Source organism: Erinaceus europaeus, chromosome 3 (genome assembly GCF_950295315.1).
Source record: "Erinaceus europaeus chromosome 3, mEriEur2.1, whole genome shotgun sequence".
Classification (NCBI taxonomy): domain Eukaryota; kingdom Metazoa; phylum Chordata; class Mammalia; order Eulipotyphla; family Erinaceidae; genus Erinaceus; species Erinaceus europaeus.
The window spans coordinates 74,031,237-74,053,646 of record NC_080164.1 but is presented as its reverse complement, the minus strand read 5'-3'; the positions used below and the strand labels follow the sequence as shown (position 1 = coordinate 74,053,646).

Here is a 22,410-nt window from a genome sequence, read left to right as displayed (position 1 = left end):
TTTTTCCTTTGTGCTCTTTCCCTTACTGGTCATCCTACTATCCAGCTGTCATCATGTTTTACCTCAGTTTACATTACTTACATTCTCTCTACCTTGTCAGTAGCCAGTTTTTCATGTTTTTATTTTCCTACAAAGCATAGACTGGCTTGGGTTTTGTTTTAATCCTTGGGCAGAGCAATAAGTTCAGCTCTAAACACAAAGCAGATCATTTAAAAAGTAAAGAATAGGATGAGTAAAAAGGTTTATATTAAATAGGAGATGCTAATCCTGAAATACCACCAGTACTGTACTGATTAGATTGCACACAGAATAAAACATAGACATTTCCAAGCCTCTCTTCTCAAAACTCTTGATACATGTTGTAACTCTCTGGGAAGACATAGATAGCATAGAATAATCTCTCAGGGAATTAATTGCTGTTTCCTCTTTCCTGTTTTGAACAAAAATTTTCTTCAATGTATTGTGTGAGGACAAAATGTAGAGCGTATTCTTTGCTATCACATAAATATTTACTCAAGAGGTAAATCTCACTGTCATGAAGCATTTACTTCACTGGAAAGTATTGTAACTTATCTTTCCTCAGGGAAAATATGAAATAGAGGAACTGCTCCTTTGATTTTTTTTTCAAAACTTTTTTTTTGTCTTTCTCACACTGATCTTGTATTTTCCATCTGTAAGTTCATAAAGTCAATCCAGAGAGTCATAGAAGTAATATTATATAAACCCCTCAAAGATTGAGTGGAAAATATTCCATCTGTGAAGGGCTTCTGTCAAGAGCACCCCTAATCATACCTACTGTTGTTAGGACTATCAGAGTAGCATGATTTATTAATGAATACCTAACCTAGTACGGGCAAAATCTAGAACATCTGAGAACAGTGATAGGCTCTGGCCCATTATTTGTGACCCAGATGATTTGTTCTGTATCCAGAACAGTTCCCAACATCTGGCCTCCACATAATGAGCACTTTTAAGTATTGGACAGTTTAGTTTTCTGCCTTTCAGAAATTTCCAGTGTGTGTTTTTGCTTATACTGTTTGAGTATATTTAGCTTTTTCTGTTTATCATTTTGTACAAATGTACACTGTACACATGTACTGTAGTTTTCGATTTATTTTTTCTTGGTGGTTGCAGTCTACCTGCTTTTGTAAACCACTACATTAAATTCCACTCACTGGTTGTGCTGAGAATGTATCAGTCTCCTTTGGCGTTATTTCTACATTCTCTCCAGGAGAGCAGGGGCAGAATGTGTGGAGTGGTCAGTGGGCAGCAGTGTGGATGAGACTTTAGGACACACAGTTGGGCCCAAGTGAGACCCAGACTGCTGACCACCCTTAAAAGGCAGGGGTGGGGGACAAGGGTAGGAGCTCCTCAGCTGACATTTATTATCTCTAGCTATGTGGCCTCTAATAAATCAGTTACTTAGCCTCTCGGACACTTGGTTTCTTCGTAAGTCAGGAATAAAACCACCTCATGAAATTAAAGAATTCATGTGATTTGTTTGTATATCTCATGTATATGTAATCATTTATCCTGTATTTGTCATAACGGTACATGGACATACAATAATACTTCATAGATCTGAAGGCATCTTGTGCATATGCAATGGTAGTCCATCCATATGTAATAGCACCTCATGGGTATGGAATAGTGCTTCATGCATATGTAACAGTAGTACACAATCCTGGATGTAGGATGCTTAGAAGGGTGCTCAACCTGTGGGAGGTTTCCCACAAATAATAACCATAATTTTTTAGCTTGTAAATATCTAAGCTGGGCATCTATTTAAACAAAAGTATTAAGATGGCTATATTGTGGTTTTTGTGTTATGAAATTGCCTGTCTGTCTTGAGGACTGGAATCATTCTGTGCTTAGGTTCTAAAAAGAGTCTTCTGAAGAGGCCCCCAGCCTCTTCTCAAACTCGTTAGATTTCTGGCCATTTTTGTCCTAGGCTTGATTCAGTACTCTGCCCAGTCCAATCTTCCAGATGGTTTTCCTAGTCTGAAAAGTCTGCTTTCAGAGAGGCCCTTGGTGGGTGAGGTTTGAGGAGGAAATGCTGCCTTCTTAGCACTCAGTGTCAGGTGTTTAACATCTGCAGATAGCTGGATCTAGCAGTGTGGGGACCGTGAGGGGATATCTGCAGGGTGGATGGTGAGGCTGTCTCATTCCTCTCCATAAGGAGGTGTCAGGGAAGCAGAGGAGTAAGAGCACCAGCTAGGAGTTTAGGCTGAGTTGTTGCATTGTTCTTTCTCCATAAATAAGAAAATATAGAGGGGTTCGGGCGGTAGCACAGGTTGAGCGCACGTGGCGCAGGGTGCAGGGACCGGCGTAGGGATCTCAGTTTGATCCCCCAGCTCCCCACCTGTAGGGAAGTCACTTCACAGGCGGTGAAGTGGGTCTGCAGGTGTCTATCTCTCCCCCTGTCTGTCTTCCCCTCCTCTCTCCATTTCTCTCTGTCCTGTCCAGCAACAAACGACATCACAACGACAATGATAACCACGACAAGGCTGCAGCAGCGAGGGCAACAAAAGGGTGGGGGGAAAGAAATTAGAGAACCAAAGATGTTAGGTAGCTTGTTCTGGAACATAAGGAAAATTTGAGGTAAAGGCAAAATTGCCCACTAACTGAAAGAGAAGGTCCAATGAAAGAGCAAAGAACAAAATAAAGATAGCTCCATGGCTTATTTGTGGGAAAGACCCCTTTGTTCCCTGAATACTGTGGGCAGGTGACATCCTAAAGTGAGGAATGACAGTGATGTTCACAGTTGGGCAGTCATGAGCATTGGCCAGTCAGTTTCAGGCTCCTGGATCAAGAGTCTAGGGCAAGCTGAATCCTTGGGTTTGACAATCTTTGCTACACATATTCAGGAAAAAAGCACAGGCACCCAGGAGTTCATAAGCCTGGGTCTACTAGAAACTCACTGCTAGATCTTCTTAAAATAAAAGGCATCCTGAGAATGCCCAGGTTAGGATGCCATGACCTGATTTGGTGCAGGGGTGGGTGGGGGGAGGGGGGAGGGGGGTGGTAGTGCTCATACTGTCAGCTCCATTGGTGAGGTGAGCTGAGGGAGGTGACTGTGAATCACCTTTGATATTTAGACCAGCAAGAACAGGGGCCACTGGATCTACTGTCTCTCTTGTAATGAGTGTTCATCTGGTCCAGATTGAGAAATCTTAGCCTGGGAGAAGGGAACTAGGTGAGATCAGGTCAACAGGGTTTGGGGGTCTTTCCTCTGCTCCCACCTGCAAACCTGCAAACCTGCATAACCTCACCACAGTCTTGTGAGCACTGGGGCTGTAAGCTCTTCATTGGCATGAATACTATTTGGAGTCTGAAGTTTATAAGCTAATCAAACCAAGAAGAAGACATGCCTGGAATGATGCTGGAGGCTGATGTTACTGAAGATCACCTTCTTGCTTTGGGGCATGTCTCTGCTTAGCTTCATGCCTTTGTGAATCCTGTCGTTATATCAGACCAGCCAAGATCTTTATAGAAACAACATGAAGATGGGGCCAGGTGGTGGTGCACCTGGTTAAGTGCACACATTACGGTGCAGAAGGACCCAGGTTCAAACCCCTGGTCCCCACCTGCAGGGGGAAAGCTTCACAAGTGGTGAAGGAAGGGGTGTAGTTGTCTCTCTGTCTCTTCCCCTAACTCCCCTCACCTCTCAATTTCTCTCTGTCTCTATCCAATAATAAAAATAAAAAATATATATATAGAAACAACATGAAGTTTTAGCAGTTATTCAGTTTTATGTTGACCTCTTCTTGACCTGAGGTTACCCTTTCTGCTGTGTGGCACATGGCAGCTACAAAACAGAGCATCTGGACAGGACGAGATCAGCCCTCAGGGAGGAAAACCAGCCTCTGTTTTGCCTCAGAGGCAGCAGTGAATGAACAGTCACTCCAGGTGGGCCTGGCTGAGTGTGTCTACCGAACAGTGAGCCTCCAGCAGGAGTCACGGGTATGGAGGGTGGTCAGGGCAGCTGCTCCTCAGTTCAAAATTATAGGCTACTATTATAGCTGATAAAGTTGTCTTGTTGCTCCTGCTCTCCATGACAACATCTGGTGCCCTTGTGCCACTGCCACAGGTTGGGGGACCTTTTGTGACCAAAGCTTAAGTCAGAGAGAACTGCTTTAGAAAGCCACTAAAAGGATCAGAGAAGTAGCATGGTGGTTGTGCCAAAGACTTTCATGCCTGAGGCTCTGAAATTCTAGGTCCAGCACTACCCCCTTCTCTCTCTGTCTCTGTCTCTCTCTGTCTCTGTCTCTCTCTGTCACACACACACACACACACACACACACACACACACACACACACACACACACACACCAGAGCAGTATTCTAGGGGGGGAAAAAAAAAGACAGACAAAACAAACAAACAAAACAGACAGACAGGCATAAGCAATGAAGTCAGTAAAGAGCACTGGAAAACATTTTTTAAAAGTATCAAAATAACATAATTCCATCATTATAACAAGTCTTTTATTTTACCTCCAGCCTGTTACTGTGTTTTATCTAGGACTGTGTGTATGCATTCTGTTTTAAATCACATTTTCTCCATGCTTCTACCTTATCTTTCACCACCATTTTAAAATTGCTATATATGTTAAGTAATTCATTAGGTCATTCTACTAATATCAGACAATCAGACTATTTTTGGTCAATAAAGCTATTCAATCAGAAACATTTATGAGTATATATCTTTTAGTTTCTGTTCAATTACTGATTCAACACTTGCCACATGAAAGGATGTGAAACTCTGTGGTGTTTGATATGTATTATAATATTGCTTTCTAAAAATGCAGGCTTTTATATTGTCCCTAGAAGTAAATAAATAAATCATAGTAGCCTTCCCAATAGTGAATAAGGCCATTTAAATACACATTTGTTTCTTTAAATGCTATGTTGATAGTATGTCAGGACTGCTCTGCCTTGCATTGATTTTTTTTCTTTTTTTTTGGGGGGGGGGACCAGGGTTATCTCTGGGGCTTGGTGCCAGCACTGCAAATCCACTGCTCCTCATAGCCATTTTTTTTTCATTTTATTGGATAGAACAGAGAAATTGAGAGGAGAAGGGGAGAGAGAAAGATCTACACCTGTAGACCTGCTTCACTGCTTGTGAAGCATACCACTGCAGATGGGAGTGGGGGCTTAAACCCCACCCTTGTGCAGGTCATTGCACATAGTACTATGTGTAATTAACCAGGTGCGTCACCTCCCAGCTCTGCATTAAAAGTTCTTAATGAGAACACATATTTTATATTTCTCCTACGAATGCTATGTATGTATCATTTATAATCATCATGGGATTTTATTTTTACTGAAGTACTGCTCATCTGTGGCTTATGGTAGTACCAGGGATTGAATATGAGACCTGTGGGATTTTGGCATGAAAGACTGTTGCATAAACCACTGTGTTATTTCCCCAGGCCCATAAGAATCTTTTAAGTTTTTATTGCTAACAGGGTTAGCACTGGGGCTTGCTGCATGTGCAATGAATCACTGTTCCCTGTGGCTACCCCTCCTTTTTTGTCTGTTTGTTTGTTTTTTGTTTTGATAGAGACAGAAATTGAGAGGGGAAAGGGAACAGAGCAAGAGAGACACCTGCAGCACTGCTTCATGTGCTTGATAATATGTGTGTTTAACCGAGTGCGCCACCACCCAGCCCTTCCATAAGAATCTTGATGAATTTTTTTAGATTTGTTGATTCTGAGGTATCTGTGATATTCTTGTCACTTCATCCCAAACAAATCAAGAAGAAGAAAACAAATCCAGATTGTGGGACATTCTGTAAAATCATATCCTAGAAATTTTCTAGACTAAGGAAAATAAAAAGACATGGTAGTCAAATACATTGAACGAGATATAATTAGTTTATGCATTAAATGTTTTAAGATTTGCTTATTTCTGACAAAGAGTGGAGGAGAGAGGAAGAACCAGAGCATTCAGCACTCACTCATGTGCTGCCAGGGCCCAAGCCTGGTAGGTACTTCGTGCTTGGGAGACCAGTGCTTTACCCACTGTGCAACCCCTTTTGTTGCTGCATTAAAATAAAATAGAAAAACTACTCTGAAGGATATTTAGAGGGCGATTTAAATATGATGTGTATTAGACAATGTTATATCAGTGTTAAATTTCATAATACAGCATTATGGTTGTGAAGGGGAATGTCACTATTATTTGGATATTAAAAAAGGGAAGAGTTTTGGGGTACAAATGTCATTATGTCTACAACATTGAAATAGCTCAGCAAAACTATATAAATGTATATCTCTGTATATTATGTATATGGTTACTTAATCATATGCTTACTGTAAGATTAATTATGCATGTGGCTTGAAAAAAAGATTAAATATCCATATTGATTTAATATAATAACATATTATATTTTTATAAATATATAAATATATAAAATATATATATAATATATATATAATATATATTATATATAATATATATAATAAATATAAATAATAATAAAATATATAAATATATAAAATAACATATTTTTTTGCCTTAGTATTTGAATATATAGAATATACTATGCAATATACAGTATATAAAATACAGCATTTAATATAATGTCACATTAATTGTGATTATGTCGTACACATATGTATATCTGTACACAATACATATTTTTTGTCTTACACACAGAATAATATCCTACTCTTCTCCCGTGTGTTCTAGAAAATTCCATCATAGCACTGAGAAATGTTAAAAGGTGCATTTCTAGTGGTGATTCCAGTTCCAAGCAGGGAGTGTCTCTCTCTCTCTCTCTCCCTCTTCTTCTCCCTCTCCCTCTCTCTCTGTCCCTCTCTCCCCACCTCTCAAAATTATCTTTATTTACTGGATAGAGAAAGACAGAAATCAAGAAGGAAGGGGGAGATAGGGAGAGAGACACTGGCAGCACTGATTTACTACTTGTGAAGCTTTCCCCCTGCAGGTGGGGACAGAGACTTGAACCTGGGTCCTTGTGCATTATAACATGTACGCTCAACTAGGTGTGCCACCACCTGGCCCTGCAGGAGACTTTCTGAGGGCCTCTCTGCTTCCCATTTTCCCATGATCTAATTATTACTTCTTTTGTGGAGATGGGAGTGGGGAGACAGGTATGAGGGAGCTGTGACTGTACCCATGGATCACCTGTCAGCAGCCCAGGGTCCCACTACTGCCCCCATGACCTGGTGTCTGTCCAGCTGCTTTCTACATGGGTTTCATTTGGCATTTCCCTGTGCCTCCTCCCCCTCTTATAGATGCTGGTTTCCCTCTCTTTCTCCAGTGGAACACTGAGTTAAAAGGTAGTGTTGGTAGCTCTGGGGCAGGAGTAGCAGAAATCTTTTCAGACCTGGTCTTAACTCTATCTAGCATGTTCCAAGACCCATTCTGACACTCAGCATGGGAACTTATTCTTACTCATAGGTCACTAGCACTATCATGGAGGCCCACCCTCATGACCACATCTAAACTAGTTACCTCCCAGAAACCCCTCCTCCAATTACTATCTCACGGGGGAAGGGAGACAGGTTTGGACTTCAACATGCAAATTTGTGTGCAATGAAAGGTGCAAATAGGGAGTCGGGCGGTAGTGCAGCGGGTTAAGCACAGGTGGCGCAAAGCCCAAGGACTGGCGGTTCGAGCCCCCGGCTCCCCACCTGCAGAGGAGTCGCTTCACAGGCGGTGAAGCAGGTTTTCAGGTGTCTATCTTGCAGGTTGCAAGTGTCTCCCTTTCTCTGTCTTCCCTTCCTCTCTCCATTTCTTTCTGTCCTATGCAACAACAATGATATCAATAATAATTACAACAATAAAACAACAAGGACAACAAAAGGGAATAAATAAACAAATAAAAAAGAAAGGTGCAAATACAAACATTAAGTTCACAACCATCATCATGATTCCTTTTGCTGCCATCTCTTAGCTCCTTTGCATGGTTTGGGTGGGGGGTGGCGGCTGGTCAGAAGAATTAAGGTCCTGTTGTCTCTAGAGGAGTCCCAGTACAATCCATGGAGGTGGGTCTTGTATCTTTTGGAAACTGCTTTCACAGTTGGTTTTTTCTGGTCTCAACCTTTGGGAAAAGCTTTTGGCTGTCCCATTTAGGGTCGGCAGGAAAAGGAAGGAAAACTTGACTGATGAGGCAACTACTTCTCTGAGCCAGGCAGCTGGGTGGGGAGGGAAGTGAAGTCACACCATTGCCTCCTGAGAGCATCCACAAAGTCAGCACTACTGCCACCACTTATAGGGGGTCCATGTCCACAGAAGCTTAGGGCCAGGGATGGTTTCTATGGTGTGGAAAGCTACATTGCTCAGAAGCTACAGTCAGACTGAGCTTGTGAAATGCAGATTGTGTGTGTTTGTGTGTGTGTGTGTGTTTGTGTGTGTGTGTTGGGGGGAGGGGAGGGGAACATGTGCAGATGGAGTGGAACTGGGCTGCCCTGGCTGCTCAGGCTGAGCAGGTGCAGGAGATGCTCTGCCTGGACCTTGCACCTGTGCAGGAAGCAGCAGGGCTCCTCAGCCTCTGACTCTCCTCCAGGCAAGGCTGCTCCGTTCCCCTCCTCACTCTGGGTTCCCTAGAGCAGAGTAGGTCTCCTGCAAGCATTCACTTTCTAGTTTCAAGGTGCACTAACCCAGCCTGTGTTTTCTCCCCTGCTCTTGTTCTCCCCAGCCCCTAAAGACAATGAAGAGCGTGTGTTCAGGGAGCGGATGCGGCCCAGGAAGAGGCAGGGGGCTGTCAGGCGCAGGGTCCACCAGGTCAATGGCCATAAGTTCATGGCCACCTACCTTCGGCAGCCCACCTACTGTTCCCACTGCAGAGATTTTATCTGGTAAGAAAATCTTTTCTGGGCGGCTTTCATTATACTTTCTCTACAGCATGAAGTCAAGGCATATGTACAGAAGATAAAACGAGCTGATATACTTTATTAATGGCAGAAGATTTTTCTGGAAGGCTAAGTGAGTGTTCGGTGCTTGAGGATAGATGAATAGAAGAAGCTATGGTTTCTGGTGACTTTACACCTTGGGTCATCTCATATGTCAGGCTGAAGGAGCTAAGATTTGATGACCAATTAATAGTATTGTGATTGTGTATGTGTTTAAACACCTCCTTCCTTCCTTCCTTCCTTCCTTCCTTCCTTCCTTCCTTCCTTCCTTCCTTCCTTCCTTCCTTTTTACCAGAACACTGTTCAGCTCTGGCTTATGGTGGTGCAGGGACTTGAACCTGGGACTTTAGAGCCTCAGGCATGAGAGTCTGTTTGCATAACCATTATGCTATCTATCTACCCACAACTCTTATCTTTCACAGAGATAACCTAAATTGCTTACAAAGTGGTAGAAACTATATGAGAAGATGTCAGAGATCTGTTAAGATAATCTAGAAGGAAAGGAGTACTTCACATATTGATAAAACAAGGCTGTGCATTAGTCATTGTTGGGGCTGGGTGTGGGCACATCAGAGAACCTTATATTTCTATTTTGGTATGAATTTGAATTTTTCCATAATAGAGTTTAAAAATACTCCGTTGCTAGTGTTCATAGCACAGAGCAGTTCTTGCTGACAGTGATGCTGAGATTTCAGAGGAGTACGAGAGCAATGTTGCCCAGAGTGCTCAGGGAGACTTTCTGGGGGAGGTGATGATTCTCTCCTTGTGGCTAGGATATTTGAGAGGCAGAACTAGATAGATAGCAGATCTCTGGGGAATACTGTCCTTGGGAACTGGAAGGGGACATTTAATGAGCACCTACCATACACCAGCTTCTCCCTTAGGCATGAGAGATTTAATATTCCAACTGCCCTTGGAACTACATATTGTTTACCCTATTCCACTAAACAACAGTAGTGAAGAGTTGAAATTACAGTGAAAAGGGCCTGAGTTTCTCCAGCGTAGAAGTTCCAGAGGCTGTGGTCCGGGAGGTAGCACAGTGGATAAAGCACTGGACTCTCAAGCATGAGATCTTGAGTTCAATCCCTGGTAGCACATGTATGAGAGTGATGTCTGGTTCTTTCTCTCTCCTCCTTTCTTACTAAGAAATAAATAAAATATTTTAAAAAAAGAAGTTCCAGAGACCATGCCGTATTTTTTCCTTTTTTTCTTTCTTTCTTTCTTTTTCTTTCTTTCTTTCTTTCTTTCTTTCTTTCTTTCTTTCTTTCTTTCTTTCTTTCTTTCTTCCTTCCTTCCTTCCTTCCTTCCTTCCTTCCTTCCTTTCTTTCTTTCTTTCTCTCTTTTTGTGTGTACACATATGTCATGGCTTTTCCTATAATCCAGTAGCTAAAAGCGCATACTTTTCCTGACTTTCCACTGGCCTTTATAGCAACCTCTCTAAACTCTTTGAAGTTGACATGGAGGTGGTCAACACAATTAGATTTGGCAGGGGAAATTAGTGAGGCTGAGTTGCACCATGAACCCAGCCAAGGGATACGCAGCTTGGACTCTGAGGGCTACAAAAGTGCAAGGAAGTGGCTTGTCTTATCCTCATGTTTTTCCAGGACTAGTTACTGAGGTTGATATGAACATCTGAGATGACACAGCTCCAAGTAAATTCAACCCAACTGGACATTAAATGCTGCTTCCTCCCACCCACAAACAGGCCACCTTCCCAGAGCTGACTCAACCCTCTGACCTCGACTTTCTGGATTTTGGTCATGAACTGCATGTTTGGGACAAGCAGGCTCTGAAAGCTCAGCCTTATGGAGCTGGGTCTCCTCTGTATCCATGGCGAGCAGTGCTGAGTTCTGTGTTCCCTGAAGTGTAGCTGGAGTGACTTATGCCTCCTCCTGCTGGGCTGGGGGCTGCAGGAGGCTCCTAAACAGCCCAGTGCACGGAGGCCAGGCTGGTCATATTGCTTTGTCTCTGTGCTGACTTTAAGCCTTGCCCATGGAGACCTACTGTGGCCATGGAAAGAACCTCTGACATCACCCTTCACCCAGTCAATAAATTGAATCCCACAGGCCTGGCCACAGACTGACCCAGAGCCTTTGCTCAGGGACTATGCCTGCCTGCAAAGCCCTCTTCTATGCTTTTCCACAAGTAAAAGCACTTTTGACTAATTGAGGCCTGCTGAAAGCCTGCAGTTTTTATAGCTTTCCAGGACTCTGTGGGCCCACTGGGATAGCTGTTTGTTTAGGAAACCCATCCCTGATATTAACCAAACCAATTCTGAGTGCTGGAGCTGCCCTCTGTGGTCTTCTGAAGGAGTCCTGTGAGGTAACCTGCACATGGAGTGAAATCACTCCACTAGGTAGATAGGTCAGTTTGAGGGTACTGGCTTCACTGTGGGTGGTGACCTGAGAGGGGTGGCACATGTGTGTGTGTGTGTGTGTGTGTGTGTGTGTGTGTGTGTGCGTGCATGCATGCTTATGTTCTAATATGAATGTTCATTTTATTAAGAGTTGTATTCTTTCTTAGGGGTGTCATTGGAAAGCAGGGATACCAATGTCAAGGTAAGAGATGTTGTATGAACTTTCCTTGGGGGCCCCTTGGTTAGTCCAGATAACATGCTGTACGCAGGGTTAATCACACTTAGAGCCACTAAAGATTTTATGCTTGTGCTCCCTCAGAGAAGTGGTTCTCACTTTGTCTTTTCATAAGTGTGGCCATTCCTCCCACACAATGTATGATGACGAGTGTACGGGAAGGACCATATAGACGCCGCCTATCTCCAAGTGTTCAAGCGGCTCAGTTTTTTTTTTGTTTGTTTGTTTGTTTTTGTTTTTGGTGACAGTGAGAGTGGGTGTGAAACCTGAAGTGTAGTGAGAGGCCCTTTGAAGGTCCTGTTGTGTATTGAGCAAGAAGCCATGTCAGCTTTCTACTTTAACACTTCAAAGATACTTCCTTGCCTGCTTGTTTCACTATGTATCACATGATGATCCTGGTTGATGGTCTGTTTTTGTCTCCACTGTGGAGTTATTGGCTCTTCAACACTGGAGACCCACTTAAACTTTATTGATGTCTGCTGTCAGAAACTGCAAATATACAGATGTGTTGTCCTGAGCAGGGGAGGTAGGCTGAATATAGACTGTGGTCATGTCAGGGTTCCTCTGTGGATAGAGTGGGGGGTCAGCCACTGATTAATTTGGGTCTCATCCTAGGGTTTGTTTTCCACCTCTGTGCCCTTGCTGGTGTGCAGTTACTTTCCTCTTATATCGCCTACGTTGCCCCTTGACACTAGAGAGAGCTACAGGCCACTTCTTGTGGAGATGCTGAGTTAAGCAGAAATTTTTAATCTCTGGCATCTAAGGGCACAACCAGATCAGAAAGCCTACCTGTGCCACAAGATGTCCATTCACCTGCTATGGCCCCTCGTCACACCAATCAGCACCTCCTCCCCCCACACACATGGTCTTGAGTGGAGCAGGAGACAACTTCAGTGCCTTCAGCTGACAGTGCTTTGTGGCAGGGCAATTGTTCCTTAACCTTGGCAAAGAGAAACTAGAAAATTGATCTATATCCTGGAGCTAGAGAAAACGGCTGACACCACTTGAATTTACAAATGCTCCACTCTTCTTCAGACCATCTAGGAAGCCCTAATGGGTCTGATGGCAAAGAGCTTTGAAACAAATGTCCAGAGTGCTTCAGTAATGATATTACTGTACGATTCAGAGGCATGGCTTCTATATCCTTTTGCCCTCCACAGCTGATTATCTTGGGATAGAATCTTTCTCCCCGACTTGTTGCTCAGCCTTTCCCTATTTTTGCTGTTTGCAGTTTGCACTTGCGTGGTCCACAAGCGATGCCATGAGCTGATAATTACAAAGTGTGCTGGATTAAAGAAACAGGAAACTCCCGATGAGGTAAATATTTATGACTCTGAAATCCTGGGATTTCTTCCCTGCCATCCCCAGCTTCCACTGCCTCCTTAGTGGTCCCCAAGAAAAACCTTATCTCGCTAAGGTCCCCTTGATCTCTTCATTATGTTGATTAAAAATGAAGGGAGTTGTTCTTGGCCTTTCTGGCATGACTCACAGAATGAGCACAGCTCTAAAATCAGTTTTGTGTCTGTGGATGTTATATCAAAATTCATGCAATCCCAGAGCTAGAGCTCTCCAGGTAAATGTGAATCTTATAATTCATCTCCCTGCTTCTCTCTTCCTCCCTGTCTCTTCTCCCACTGAGCTCACTCATTTCTCCGTCTCTGAGTCACCTGGTGAGAGTGTGTGCACATGTGCTGGCACCTGCGTATGTGCTGGCTTTGTGTTTGCCTGCAGTCTGGAGCTGCAGCAACTTCTTTTGTCCTTTTCACCAATCTCTGATCCCAAGATTACTGTTAGCCCTGCATTTTAGGTAAGGGTCAGTAAAAACAAAACAAAACAAAACAAATTTTAAAAAATCAGTCCTGTGCAAGGACTGGCCATTTGTTGCTGCTGGGCCGTAGGCAGTTTATTATGAAGCAGCCCTGTCTGTCTTTGCCCACACATAGCCATGCTTTCGTGCCCGAGTTCAAGTCCACACCCATGACTGTGCCCAGCTCTCCTCTTCTTCCTGGTCCCTGACAAAGCCTCTTCACTCACCTCTCGACAGAGACTCAAGGACAAATGTTTGCTGCTTGCTTTTCCCTCCCTGACTCCTAAACCAGCAAAAGTGATTTTCCCCAGGCCAAAGGGCCCCGGGTGATGGTCCCTGCACCTGCTGAGGTGATTCTGGCTCATGCAGCCCCTCAAGAAGCCAACAGAGAGTGATTCCATGGAGGAGCAAAGAAGGCCCCAAAAGATGGGCTGTGTTGATGATGCCTTGCTTCAGTGAAGCACTTGATGTTTCTCACCTCACCTACCTCTTCTGACCTCACAATGCTGTGATGTTAGGTCGCACAGGGGGTGCCACTGTCAGATAAGGAAACTGAGCCCTAAGAAACCAGGAAATTTGCTCAGGGCATCTAAGGTGGCTCGTGACAGGTCCAAAAACTCTGCTCAGCCTCATCTCTTTCCATCTTCCCATCTTCTCTTTACTTATTCTGCTTAATGATCAGTGAGTGGCTAAAAGACCTGGACTTTGACTTTAGACTCAGGAGCGTCAAATCCTGGCTCTACACTCATCAGCTTAGATAATGCTTAATCTCACAGATCCTTAATTTCCTGTTGTGTAAAGTTGAACTGGCTTGGTACCCACCCTACAGGGTAGTGGTGGGGCTTAGCTGAAAGCGGTGTCTGACCTGTAGTCAGCACCAGTACTTTAGATGCCTTACTGCCTTCTGCAGTCACTACTCTAGTTAGCAGTCTTTATTGCAGTTATTGTTTGTCCTAACTGACAGCTTGCAGTTTCCATGACTGTGCTAGGTTCTGAGGTTGATTACAGAATCCTGCATATACTGTCCCAATGTCAGACGACACCTGGAAGGTGGACCCTCTGTGCATAGGACGACAGTGAAAACTCGAACAGTGTCCCGACATTAATGGCCAGAATGTGAGGTGCACATTGAGTGTTGTGAGCCATGAGAGTTAGGGCCTGAAATCCTGGAGCAGGAGGAGGGATGGGGGATCAGGTCTGAGGATAGATTAGGAGTTGAGAAAGTAAAAAAGATCTGAGGCAGTAAGGAAGCCTTCATCTGGTTTTTTAGGGCAGTGTTGAGAGCCATCTTAGGACCTCCCATCTGCAAGAACTGTTAGTGCTTTCCAGAGCTTGAAGGAGGTTAAGGTCACCCTGTGTTCTGCCATCCCTGCAGGTGGGCTCCCAGCGGTTCAGCGTAAACATGCCCCACAAGTTCGGAATCCACAACTACAAGGTCCCCACCTTCTGTGACCACTGTGGGTCCTTGCTCTGGGGCCTCTTGCGACAGGGTTTGCAGTGCAAAGGTAAGGTGCTCCGTGTTCTGCTCTTTGACCCCTGGTACCCACGTGCGCCTTAAAAAAAAATCTTGGTCTGTATTTTTAGCCTTGAAAATAAGTTCCACAATTGACTGGAAGGCTGAACAGTGGTCCTTGTTTAATAACTGCCAATTGTTCAGCAGTCTCTATACAGTGTTGAAAGGGATCTGTCATCCTTAGTGGGAACTAAGAAAAATAGCAAGGTGTGATCCCACCTTTTCAGCATATGATAAGCTATGGAGACAAGATAAATTTACAGAAGCATAAAAATAATTTAAGGGAGAAATTCAATGGTACCAAAGGGAAGAAATATTTTAGGAGTTCATCCCTGAATTAAGTGATGCATATTTTACTATCATGATCCATGATTCAGAGCTTTCTTTACTTTTTACTTACTCTGAAGATTACTCAGGAAAGAACTATGTTACATAACTCTCACCTAAGATACCTTATTGTTTGTTCATAAGGGCTGTGGCATAGGTGATATCATTCCCATGTCTCTGACGAAGGAACTGGGTTATGTTACACAGCTTGTTAGCAGAAGTAGAGTTTGAACTTTCACTCTTAGAATCTCAGGCTTCATCCTCTTTACTGAGTTCTACCTGTGAATTATTTTTTGTATTTTATTTTATGTATTTATTTTTTTATAGAGACAAAGAAATTCAGAGGAAAGGGGAAGGTACACACACACACACACACACACACACACACACACACACACACACACACACACACCTATAGCATTGCTTCACCGCTTGTGAAACTTTCCCCCTATAGGTGGAGGCTGGGAGCTTGAACCAGGGTCTTATGTACCGTATAGCATGTGCACTCAACTCAGTGCGCCACTTCCCAGTCTCCCTGTGAGTTATTTTCTCAAATGCTCATGCAGAGTGCCATGGCTGTCAGCATGCCATTTGGGAAGGTACGAAGACATTCTGGAGCGCCTGAGTAGAGAAGTCATTTTCATAAGGAGTTTCCATTTGCTTTTTTAGTCAGACAACCTTGACCCATTGGGCAGGAATATTCTGTAGACATTATTCAAAACAATGCTTTATTATTGTGTGAATTGGAATTATTAATGAGCTCTTATTGAGGAAAAATTAGAAAAAATAGGCAAGGCATAAGGAACATTAAGAATGTGAACAAATTTGTCATTGAAGGGGTAGTTTCGAATGTGAACTTATTAGAGTTGGAAACAGTAATAATTGGGTTGTGACTATAACGAGGAAGAGAATCACTTAAGAGGTATTGAAGAGGAAATTATTGGACACAGGCACCAGATCCAGTTGGGAGGATGGTGACCATTAACTGAGTTTGGATTCAGGAGATCCAGAGGCAGGGCCTGGAGTTAAAGATAGTGGACGAGTTGGAGGTATGTTAACTTGGTGGAAAATTTATGTGGAATTGTCCAGTTCTTGGATATTACGGCTGCTAAGGGGAGAGGTCTAGATTAAACATTTTGATTTGGAATTTGTTAGCATAAGCAGCAGTTAAGGCTATCCGGTAGAAGGCATTCCCTAGGAAAGGTACCTTGAGTGTAAAGAGAGAAGATCATCCAGTTGGGAACTGTGAGGGGTACAAGGTCCTCCATATCCTGGATGAGCCTGCAGGGATGAGGTGACTAGTAGCAAGGGATGGCAGTAAGAAGCCAGAGGAATGGAGGCTATTAATCTTATTTATAGTGAAGAGTAGAGCTAAGTGTTTCTTCAAGGTTATTTGTGATTATGAAGGGAAACAGGGTTGAATTTCACAATAGGAGATCACTGGTGACTTCAGTGGCAACTCTGCTGGCAGGATGGTAAGGAGGGGAGTACAGAGGCTGGAGTGAAGTATTTTCAGATTGTTTCTTGCTGTCTTGAAAAGTGTAAAGGGGAAAATTAATGAGGAGGAGGGTGAGTGGGGCATTGACTCAGCAGGGACAGGGAGGGGACACCGTGGGGGACAAAGGGGAAAGAAGACCTGGTGCAGGGACCTTCCTGTGTCAGGGATGGCATGGGGGGGTGGGCTTGCTGAATTATTGGAAGTCCACAGATAACTGTGGGCATTGCAGCAGGAGTCTTTCTTTTCTGGGACTAGGGAATCCTCTCTGAAGTTGAGGTGGAAGGTGGATGTAGGAAGGGCTAGCAAGGTGGTGAGGGTTGGAGTTAGCTGTTATGGGAATGGAGGATGACTGGACCTAGGACAAGAAGGAGCTCTGGCATGGGGACGTCTGATATCTGATGAGGGCTTGTGAGACTTCTCTTCTGCCGGGGTGATCAAGGGCTTGAACGCTGGTCCTTGTGCATGGTAACGTGTGGTCTCAACCTAGTGTGCCACTGCCCAAGCTGTATGATTCAGAACATTTCTGTTATTGTAAAGGCTGTCACACCCCCTCTTTATTCCCAGCACAAGACAAACCTTGACCTGTTTCCTGTCACTATACTTTTTAATTTTACAGAACTTTACATAAATGAAACCATGCACTTAACTGCTGTATCCTGCTTCTTTGATTTAGCATAATTAGAGATTTATCCATGTTGTTGTATTCACAGTTTGATTTTTAACTGCTAAGTAGTATTCTGACTTCAGTTTTCTAGCCAGCCCACTCCTGAGAAGGGCTGAGTATTTTCATCTGAAGAATGGGGATCTACAAGGAAAAAAACCACAAGACTGTTCTTTATTATAAAATCATCTGAGCCATGCAGTCCAAATGTGTTAGTAGAACTGGAGAGAGAGCTTACCTGGTAGGTAAGCTATATTGAGCTCTGCTACCTCATGTAACAGCTACCTGCCCTGGGAGAAACTCAGGTGTTATAGTGTGTCTCCCACCCTTCTGATCTGTCTCTCTCTGAAGAAAAGAAAAGCTGGCCTAGAGTGCTGAAATTGTGCATGGTATGAGGCTCTAGTAGTAGAGGAGAGAAAGGGAGAAAGGGAGCAAAAGAGGGGGTGGGGAGAGAATGTGCAGAGGGAGGCAGGGAGAAAGGTAAGAAAACAGAATTTAGGAGGGAAGGAGAGAGAGAGAATGAGAGCAGGAAGGAAGAGTGAAGGAAGGAAGAATAAGGCCTATCCTATGGTTCTGTCAGTGTTTCCTTTTTATAAGTAAAATTAAAATTAAAAAACTCATCCAGGTAACAAAAGTGTTCCTGTTTTACTGGAATGGGGATGGAGTACTAGAGCAATGGTATACATGTACAAGGGGCTAACACAGTGACCTACAAGGGCCCACCTTCGTCCCCTGGGCTGTTAGCTCTCTGCCCAAGTCATGAAGATTAGACTCTGGAAGGAGACTCCCCGCCAGTGGTAGGGTAACTGAACTCCTTAATCAAAGGCAGAAAATACCAGCATTGAGTTAGCAGGCCAAATATTTCATTCCTCTCCTCAGTCTTCTGATTCACTACCTAAAGAATATTTAAGTCTTGGGGCCAGGTGGTGGTGCTGCACCTGGCTGAGTGCACATGTTACAGTGTGCAAGGCAATGGGTTCAAGCCTCCAGTCTCTACTTGTAGGGGGACAGCTTCACAAGTGGTAAAGCAGAGCTGCAGGTGTCTCTGTCTCTCTCCCTCTCTTACTCCCCCTCCTCTCAATTTCTGGCGGTCTCTATTCAATAAATAAACAAAGGTAAGAAAAAAAGTCATAAGAATATTCAAGTCTCTCCAGACTCTTTTAGATCTGAGCATCTTGGCCATTGTAAGTGTGGACATAGATTTCAGGCATTCTCACATCAGCATCACTAAGTCACAGAGGCATCTGAACCCTACCTCTCTGCTTCACTTTCATTGTGTTATCCTCCACTTCTACCTTCACCTGCACAGTGTGCCTTTCTGGGGTCCTTTCAGCCCTGTGTCTTTACTTTTCCACTGGTGTCATTTTCCCTGCAGGGAATGTGTCTAGTACCCTGCGATTTTTTTGTTTGTTTCATTTTCCAAAGAAGGTGAGGGTTCTCACCTGCCCATGGTACCCTGCCCTCAATTCCTCTTCTGGGTCTGCAGCACAGCTGTCCTGAAGTCATCAGATTTGAATGGCTGATTACCAGGAAAACAGACCTGGTGATGCAGTTCACAGTCTGCCAGATAAAGTGTGTTTGGGGTTCAGTGAACATGAGAGGGTGCCTTACCTGCCACCTGCCCCCTTTTTAAATTACCAGTAGGGTTATTGCTAGGAATCAGTGCCTTTATGATGAATCCACCACTCCTGGTAGCCATACACACCCCTCCCTCATTTTTATTTTCTTTTTGATAGAGACAGAGAGAACTTGAGAGGGAAAGGGAGATAAAGAGGGAGAAAGACACTTGCAGCACTATTCACTGCTTGTGAAGCGTACCCTTGTAGGTGGGGACCAGGAACTTGAACATGGATTCTTGTACTTGGTAATGTGGGTGCTGTACTGGGTGCACCTCTGCCAGGCCACTGCCCCTCCCTTTTGATCAAAACCCCTTGTTGAGGAGGAAGTGAAGCTGCACTGGGGAAAGGTTTGGCCTGAAGATTCCTTTCCTGGTCCCCTGGCCTTTCTGAGACCCTGTCTCAGTTGCAGTGGTCCCAGGACACTTTCCGGGACAGTGCCTTGGGCTTTCCCACACCCTTCATGGTGTAATACAGATAGTTTTTCTGTTTCAGGGGAAACCCCATTGGTGTGTTGTGGTCTGTGGAGATCACAGGTTAGAAGTTTAGGTTGTTGTCCTGGTCCTCTTTCAGTTACTGCCTGCTAGGGTAATGACGTGGAAAGCACCCTGGCTTAGTGACCTCGAGTGTCTCTCTAACCTTATTACTCTCCTGCCTGTGGAGAACAGTACGTAAGGCAAGTGACTGTAGCTGCATGCCTCACAGAGTGACATAGTGAGCCTCGAAGACAAGGAGAGACCTTTCTTCCTCCCCCTCCCTTTCTTGTTTTCCATTTCTTCTATCTCTCTCCTCTCCTTTTCCTCTCTTCTCTCCTTCTCTCTCTTCTCCTCTCTTTCCCTCTCCTCTCCTCTCCTCTTTTCTTCTCTTCATTTTTTCCCCTTTTAAAGTGTTTTGGTTATTTTAAAAGCACTAAAGATCTGAAAAAGGATTTCTCAAGTTATCATTTCTAAAAGTGTCAGCCCTTTCCTATTATTTTTAACAGCTAGGCTCCTTGTCATAGCTTCAACTTTAATCTGCATTTTTTAGAGTTAAAAAAAGTAATATGTAAATAATTCTCACTTATTTTGCAGAAGATAAAGTTGAAGCATGACTTACATCTATCTAGCAGATTACTGTTTTTTCTTTGCATTCTCTCTTCTATAACTAGACTGCTATCATCAGTTTGTTAAGGGTCTTTTTGTGCAGATTTGTTTCATGGGTAGTTACACACAAAGACACACACAGAGTATAAAGTGTTTGTCACAAATCATCCCTGAATGTCATGACTTGAAACAGACAATACTGTCACCTTAGAATTTCTGTAAGCACATACATATCTCTGTAGCCTAGAGTGCTTCTGTCTTGCGGGTCTCTCCTGAGTTTTCATTCGAAGGCTTGCTAGAAAAGGGATTGCTCCCTAGCTCACTCAGGAGTCACTCTGTGGCTGTTGGCAGCTCTAGGTCCTTATTGGCTGATGGCTGAAGGCATCGATTCTTTGCCACATGGTCTACTCTAAAGGGCAGCCCATAGCGCAGCAGCTGGTGGACTCTAGAAAAAGCAATCGAGAAAACAAAAGAGGAAGCTCAAAATAAGAAGTCACTGGCTCTTGGTTTTTTTTTTTTTTTAAATATTTTTAATTAATTTATTATTGGATAGAGATAGACAGAAATTGAGAGGGAGAGAGACAGAGAGACATCTGCAGCCCTGCTTCACCACTCATGAAGCCTTCCCCCTGCAGATGGGGACCAGGGGCTTGAACCTGGGTCCTTGTGCACTGCAGTGTGTGAGCTTAACCAGGTGTGCAACCACCTGGTCCAAAGTCACTGGCTTTTGTAACCTAATCTTGAAAATGCCATCACTCTGTCACTGTCTGTTCATTAGGAGATAATCATTATGCCCAGTTACTCTCAATTGGAGGGGCTGAATACCAGATAAAACTCATTCTGAGCCATTATAAAAGCTTCCCACATTCCCCCAAAGTATCCTCCCCCTGCCAATGTGCTCACCTTCTCTGTGATGTCTGCCCTGAACAGAAACTGAAGTTGTCATCTCTTATCATCTTTTTTTTTTTCCTCCGGGGTTTTCACTGGAACTCAGTGCTGGCACTACAAATCCACTGCTCCTGGTGGTCTTTTTTTTTTTTTTTTCCATTTTATTGGACAGGACAGAGAGAAATTGAGAGGGGAGGGAAAGATAGAGAGGGAGAGAGAAAGAGAGACACCTGCAGACCTGCTCCACCACTTGCAGGTGGAGAGCCATACTATGTGTACTTAACCCGGTATGCTACTGCCCAGCTCCCCATCTCTTGCCCTTTGTCACCTTTCTCTGCTTTCTTGTTCTCTATAGCACTTAGCACTTCCTGTTATTCTAAAGTACCTTTGTATTATGTGTATTTCTCTCTCTTTCCTTTGGACCATAAGGTCCACAAAGTAAATTTGGGCTTATTTAGTTCTCCACAGTGTTCCTAGCATCTAGGAATGGTGTCTGGCAGGTTAGTACTCAGCATTTAACTATATCCTTTATACTTATTCTATGATTTTCTGTCCCTGTAGTATGTCTTGGAGCATGTTCAGGTCTAACCATTTCAAGTAGCTATTTTACTTTGTTCTTCTTTTTCAGTTTTTTTTTGTTGTTGTTTTGTTTTGTTTGATAGAAGGTGAAACACACACACACACACACACACACACACACACACACCGAGAAAGAGACGGAGAAGGAAAGACAACCACAATACTGCTCTACTGGTCATGACAATGTGTGAGAAATAAATATGAGCAATTCAGGGCATGAGTGGTCAGAATGGGAGATGTGGGCTTAAACTAATCCCGGGAGAGTCGAAGGACCAGGAAATATGGGCAAGAAGAAGACATTTTAGGAGGGCATCTGGTCATTTGTAGAGGTCAGGAAGGAGAGAGCAGTTCATCGTTGATCCTGCATGTTATTTGATAGCTCCTAGCACAGACTGGAGCAGGATGGATGTCTCTACCTGCGTGGAGGGTCTGGGTAGTTTCAGTCAGCGTTTTTCCTTGGGGGATTCTGGGTAGCAGACAGTTGACCAATCTGGAGAAATCTGAATGCTGTTTGTTGTATGCTCAGGACTCTTCATTGCTCAGTCTGGTGGTATGTGATGACTGGTGTAAGCCTGAGTGTAACCCCTCTGACCTCTCTTTCTCTGTAGCCAGTTACTCCCCGGCCTCTGCCAACTTCCATCACACAATTACACAACTTCCTATTCACAATTGTTTACTCTCTGTCTCGGGACATGGCATGCCTGTAATTTGTTATGAAATAAAAACCATTGCCCTGGCTCACCCTCAAGAACTCAGTCACCCTAACATAGAGAAGTTTCTGAGGGGCACACCAGCCTGCTTGTCTTCTCAGGTATGGTGTTGTCATTGTTCTCAGAAGCTCCACTGCTTGATTTGGAAGAATTCCCAACAATTTGCCCCACCTCATTGTCATCTTAGCTTTGGTCTTGTTTGTGGAAAGGGGGGAACCATGGAGATGAAAAGCTTTTCCAAAGGATGGTAACAGATGGT

The 22,410-nt window shown here is 43.8% G+C and overlaps 1 protein-coding gene across 2 annotated transcripts in view; it reads left to right on the top strand.

The window, feature by feature from the left end:
• PRKCE (protein kinase C epsilon) overlaps positions 1 to 22,410 on the top strand; it is a 606,660-nt gene that overhangs the window by 378,651 nt on the left and 205,599 nt on the right. For both annotated transcript variants that reach the window (XM_007523339.3, XM_060187546.1), the window contains exons 3-6: positions 8,666 to 8,825; positions 11,403 to 11,437; positions 12,702 to 12,787; positions 14,653 to 14,782. In XM_007523339.3, coding sequence (XP_007523401.1) covers positions 8,666 to 8,825; positions 11,403 to 11,437; positions 12,702 to 12,787; positions 14,653 to 14,782 — 411 coding nt within the window. The remainder of the gene's footprint in view (positions 1 to 8,665; positions 8,826 to 11,402; positions 11,438 to 12,701; positions 12,788 to 14,652; positions 14,783 to 22,410) is intronic.